Here is a 5,781-nt window from a genome sequence, read left to right on the forward strand (position 1 = left end):
ATAACCATCCATAACAAGATCTGACGCCCTCTTCTGGAGTGTCTGAAGACAGCTACAGTGTACTTACATATAATAAATAAATAAATCTTAAAAAAAAAACAAAAAACAATTCAGAGTGAATGCTCAGCTAGCCTCAGTGCCTGTGGCCCTGCCTGCCTGAGAGTATTCAGGGGTGTCAAAGGCTTTGCTGTTGCCTCCCAGTGTATGCACAATGCTCAGGGTTGAGAGTGGAGAAAGTACTTCATGACTTTAAACACACCAAGTGAGCCTGCGCCTCCTACTCCGGTTTTGTTGGTTTTGTTTGTGTGCTCTCAGGGCCCGTTTGCCTGCAGCTGCCCCTCCAGCTCACTTCCCACAGACAGAGGCCTTTTCTTTTGGGAAACCATCTGGGATAACAATGGTTTTATTTGGGAGGAAAAAAAAAACAAAAACAAAAAAACTCCAAACACAGAACTGTATACAAGAAAGAGTGTTGTGCTTGTTGTCCCCACGAGTGCTTCGAGATCACAGTTGTGCAAAGTCCCCTTTGTGCTGCTCCAGCCACTGGTCCAGCGTCTGGGCTTTGGGGTTGAGCCGCAGGGTCAGATGAATGTTCCGATCAGGTTTCTGGGCATAGAAACGGAACATGTTGGCCAAGTCTTGTGCCCCCTGGAAACCAAGCTTCTCATACTCCTCAGGAGTTGTCTGGAAACAGAGAATCCACCATGTCTGTTTCCTCTACAGCCTTGGTGATGCCAGGAAGACCGGCTTCCTCCAGAGTCCCAGAAAGCCAGGGTGGGCTAGGTATCACCCAAAACTACGTTGGCCCTGAAGCCACTAACTCAAGTCCTCGCTGTAAGGCCAAACAAACACTTGCAACTAGAAAGACAGAAGTACAGAGACCAGACTCCCACTGCTACCTGACACCCATCAGTTCAAAGGCTACTCGTTCAAGATCATGGGATGAAAGCCATCCATCCTGCCTTTCAGAGCAGGAATCAACAGTATCACTTTCTTGTCCAAAAGCCAACACTATTCCTCTTTTCCTCCCAAACCCAATCTGGACTCTTGTGTTCCTCAGGCGCTCCGTATTCATAGCTTAGTCCCACCTCTTTTTAAGGCCACAGGGCCACTTAGTGCACTTTATTTATTCCTTTGCCTCTCACTGCAGATGGCTGTTCTGTAACTTACTCTGTAGACCAGGCTAGTGGCATATACACATAACATTTTTAAAAGATTCTGGTGGTGCACCCCTTTAATCCCAGCACTTGGGAGGCAGAGGCAGGTGGATCTCTTGAGTTCTAGGCCAGCCTGGTCTACCCATTGGGTTCCAGGATAGCCAAGGCTATATAAAGAAACCCTGTCTTGAAAAAAAATTTTTTTAAAAAGGAAGCTTTGTCCATTATTATATTTAATTCTCACAGCAACCATTGAAAGTGGATGCCATTAGTATACCTGTTGTATAGGTAAGAGACAGGCATGGAATGTGCCCTGTGAGGCTGGGACCAGGCTCTGAAGCCCAGGAGCAGCTCCCCAGTCCCCACTTCCCGCTCATGTTCTGCTTGGGTCTGTGTGAGAGATTTGTGGGTGACTTAAGCTGTCTTGACTCAGCATTTCCCAGAATGTTTTTAATGAACAGGCTTTCGATTCATAAGAAGGAGAAATATTAAAAACAGTGTATCCGGAGGCCTGGACAGGAATTGTGAGGGTCAGCAGAAAGAGCCCAGACTTGTCTCTCCCATTGTCCCTTCGACACCCATCCTCCAGAGGGGCCTGGCAGACCCTGTGCTTTCACTTAACTTGACTCCTTCTTCCTGGAAACTTCAGTCCTCTTGGTCAAAACTAAGTCAGAACTTTCATCCTGACATGTAAGTGCATGCCCAGAAACAGTATGGCATGAATTGTCCATGAGCTTAGATTTGAACCTTGCTCTGAGGGGTGGGAGGCCCTGGATGAGTGGTTCTCAGCCCTCCTAATGCTGCATCTTTAATTCAGTTACTCATGTTATGGTGACCCCCCAACCATAAAATACGTTTCCTTGCTACTTCATAACTAATTTTGCTGTTATGAATTGTAATGTAAATACCTGATATACAGGATATCTAATATGCAACTCCTGTGAAAAGATGTCTCCACCCTTCCCCAAGAGGTCAAGGGCCACAGGATTAACAATCATTACTCAGACAGTCCTTTCCACCCCCACCCCCAGAAGACCCCTGTGGGGGCCAGTGAGATGGTCCAGTAAAAGTACCTACTGCCAAATCTGATGACCTAAGTTTGGTCCCCAGGACCTATGAGGTAGAAGTAGAGAGCTGACGGCCATTAGCTATCCTCTGCAGAAATGCTGAGACACACGCTGACACACACACACACTTGCACATAAAATAATTGGCAAAACAAAACAAAACAAAAAAACCTAGCCAGGAGTAATGGCACACACCTTTAATCTCAGAACTCAGGAGACAGAAGCCAGTAGATCTCTGTGAGTTTGAGGCCAGCCTGGTCTACATAGTGAGTCCCAGGATAGCCAGTGTTACATAGTAAGACTCTGTCTCAAAAACAAAAGAAAACAAAAAACCCAAAAACCAAACCAAACCAAAAAAATGTCTCTGGGGAGTTCGAGGCTGAGGCGTCCCAGCTCTAGGGAGGGAGGAACTCACCTTGGCACGATGTACCGTCTTGCCAGTGTGCTTGCTAAGCAAGGCAGCATACTCCTCTGCGGTGTGCCGGCAGGTGCTGAGCCCGATGTTCTGCCCTACGTACTCTTCCGGCTTCTTCAGCAAGCTGAGCACCACGGGGCCCAGGTCACTCACAGACATTCCATCCATGGGGACGTCACCCATGGGCAAATCTGTGAGAACAGAGAGGGTTCCCCAGCAGTCAGTTCTCTGGGCAGCCATACACATCAGTGTCGGTCTTTGTCTTTGTGTGGTGCCAGTGGTCTGACATTCCCTGGGTGGGCAGGACTCCCGATCTCTGTGCCAACAACACCAGCACCCTCAGAGAAGGCGATATTCACAGAGGCAAAGAGTGGCCAGCAGCCACCAGCCGGATCAGCCTTGCCTCTAGTACTTCCTGCTCTATCCACCCACTGACCAGCTGGCAGGACACAAGCTGGCTGAGGTTCCTTTCAAGCTGGGCCAGGGCATCCTGTTGGTTTACAAACTGGCCAGCAAGCATCATCCACATGCTCTGCTTCCTCTTCTGAGAACAGTAATAACCCTGGCTGGGTTTCTCATTCCTCCAAGGGACCAGTGTTAAACCACTTCACAGAACGTGGAGTCACGGTCTACCTCGATGACATGGCTAGTCGCAAGCCTAACGTTAGGGCACCTGGGCTTAGACCAGAGTGATCTGATGACAGTCCCATTCTCGGCTACAGCTGATCCTCCATGTGCTGGGAACTGTGTTTCACTGTGTGGGGTAAGACACTCACCCAGCAAGAAGCTCTTTCCATCGGCAGCTTTCTGGGGCAGGAAATAGGAAAGGAGGTTCTCGAAATAGCAAGGCAGCCGCACACTGGTCATGGGAACACCAATGTCTCGGAAGTATTCCTCCACCTCCCCTTTGCCATCAAAGTGTCCTGCGGCCAGCTTCCCAGCCGTCAGCTTCCTGATATTCTCCAGGCCACTGTACACTACATAATGGAGGCCCAAGCGTTTGGATAGATCGGCTAGAAGCTTGCCCTGGTAAGCAGAAAAGAGGAGACCACATGGGTAAGAGGAAGCACGTGAGTCCCTGATCCTCCTCCTCTACCCCAAGGAAGCCCTCTGCTCAGGAACAATGTTCATGTATAGCACTGCACGAAGCTTGCAAACTCTAGGGTCACCTTTAAGCTCACGGGTTTTCTAGGGAAAAGTGAGCCAAGCGGTGAAGCCAGGAAGATCAGGAGTTCAAGGCTAACCTCAGCTACAAGAGACATTGTCTAAGAAAATTGGAAAGATTTAAGATGGAGCAGCTCTGCCTTGGGAAGGGCACAGAAGCCTTTTTGATGGCCTTTGTGACCATGGAGCTCAGCTGACACCGTTGGAGAGCTCAGAGCCATCATCGTTGGAGAAGATACAGCCTCACGGTTGAGCACATGAGCCACTCAGGGTCATCTGGGTTGAGATGAACGAACTTCTGTGTGACCCAGGACAAGTGGTCTAACCACTGTGACTCCACTGCTTAATAAACAGTGATCTATGTCATTAAAATTGGGGGTATATAACCACATCCCTCCAAAAGATCTGTCCATACCTTACCCCTGCAAAGTAGTAAATGTGACTTGATTTGGGGACAGGGTCTTTGTAGGTAGCATTCAGAGTTGAAATTTGACCATCCTAGATTAATCACATGATTCCTAAATCCAAAATAAGTATTCTCCTAAGAGAAATGAGCCAAGGGTCTGGAGTGGAGGCTCATCAGTTAAGAGGCCCGGCTGCTCTTCCAGAGGACCCAGATTCAGTTCTCAGCACCCACACAGCAGCTCACAACTGTCTGCAACTCCAGGTCCAGGGTACTCTGTGGATACTGTATGGAAGTGGTACACAGACATAAATGCAGGCAACACCCCTGTGGTGACTTGAGGACAGCCCCCATAGGCTCACTTGTTTGAATCCTTGGTCCCACTGGGGGGCTGTTTGAGAAGAACTAGGAGGCGTAGTTTTGTTGGAGAAGGTGCGACACTGGGAATGAGCTTTCAGGTTCCAAAAGCCCAAACCATTCCTTATGCAGCTCTCTTTGAGCCTCTTGCCCATGCGTCAGAATGCTTCTCCAATGCCATGCCTGCCTGCCTGCCTGCTGCCATGCTTCCAGCCGTGAAGATCACGGACTCCTACCCTCTGGAACCATGAGCCCTGATAAACATTTTTTAAAAATTAGTTGCTGCTTTGGTTATGGCTTCCCTTTACAGCAACAGGCAATACCATAAACATAAAGTAAAAATAAATAAATAATAATTATCATCATCATCATGATGCCAGGCTTGGTGGCGTTTGCCTATAATCCTAGCATTGAAGATCACAAGTTCTAGGCCCACTTGGGCTACATAGTAGTAAGCCCTGGCTCCTCATACCTACCTGCTGCACTTCTCGGTCCTTGCTGCATGTCTCCCAGTAATTGGTCACAATGAAGGTGGCATGAGCTCCAGCCAAGGCCAGCTCCATGCTAGCTGCATCGTCCTGGTCTCCTTGCACTACCTCAGCACCTTGCTGCTTCAGCTCTTTGGCTGCCCCCTGCTCAGGGTTTCTTGTTACCACTCGAACCCTGAATGTCCCATCTTCTAGCAATGCACGTGCCACAGAGCCACCTTGTGCACCTGTGAAGAGTCAAATATGTCACAACCACCAGTGTCAGAGTGAAAGGACATCTAGAAGGGATTACTCCACCAAAGCAAGCCTGCCCAAGAAACACAGGTGTCTCCTCAATCTGTCTTTAGGTTTTCTAGATTTGGGGGGATGCTAAGGAAAGGATTGCACCTCTCCCTGGGAAAGGACAGAAGAAAACGCTGGGCAGACCCGCTGCTAGCCGCTTGGTGCCTGTAATTAGCCTTTTCTTTTTTCAGGAGAGGGGTTTCAAGCTCAGCACCTCGAGCATGCTAGGCCAGCATTCTACAACTGAGCTAGACCTTTGGTTGTATTTTCCTTTCTTGTCAGGCCCCGTACCTGACAAAATAAATAACCTCCCAACAAGAAGTCAACAATTAAGTTTTAAAACTTCACTATTTCACTGAGGTACAGTGTTCTCACACAAGAAGCTCAAGGACGGGCCGGGCGTGGTGGCGCACGCCTTTAATCCCAGCACTCGGGAGGCAGAGGCAGG

At 48.8% G+C, this 5,781-nt stretch overlaps 1 protein-coding gene across 3 annotated transcripts in view; it reads right to left on the reverse strand.

Moving 5' to 3' along the window:
• Positions 1-390: 390 nt before the first annotated feature.
• The window catches only part of Nmral1 (NmrA like redox sensor 1), an 8,383-nt gene continuing 2,992 nt past the window's right edge, over positions 391-5,781 (reverse strand). The window contains exons 2-5 of one of the 3 annotated variants that reach the window (XM_021209547.1): positions 5,040-5,278; positions 3,416-3,665; positions 2,640-2,830; positions 391-684 (exon numbers count right to left, since the gene is read on the reverse strand). In XM_021209547.1, the coding sequence (XP_021065206.1) occupies positions 505-684; positions 2,640-2,830; positions 3,416-3,665; positions 5,040-5,278 (860 nt within the window). In that variant the 3' untranslated portion in view covers positions 391-504. Of the gene's footprint in view, positions 685-1,380; positions 1,620-2,639; positions 2,831-3,415; positions 3,666-5,039; positions 5,279-5,781 lie in introns of those variants that run through there. The other 2 variants (XM_029544580.1, XM_021209549.1) reach the window with 2 other exon arrangements.

Source organism: Mus pahari, chromosome 12, assembly GCF_900095145.1.
Source record: "Mus pahari chromosome 12, PAHARI_EIJ_v1.1, whole genome shotgun sequence".
Lineage (NCBI taxonomy): Eukaryota > Metazoa > Chordata > Mammalia > Rodentia > Muridae > Mus > Mus pahari.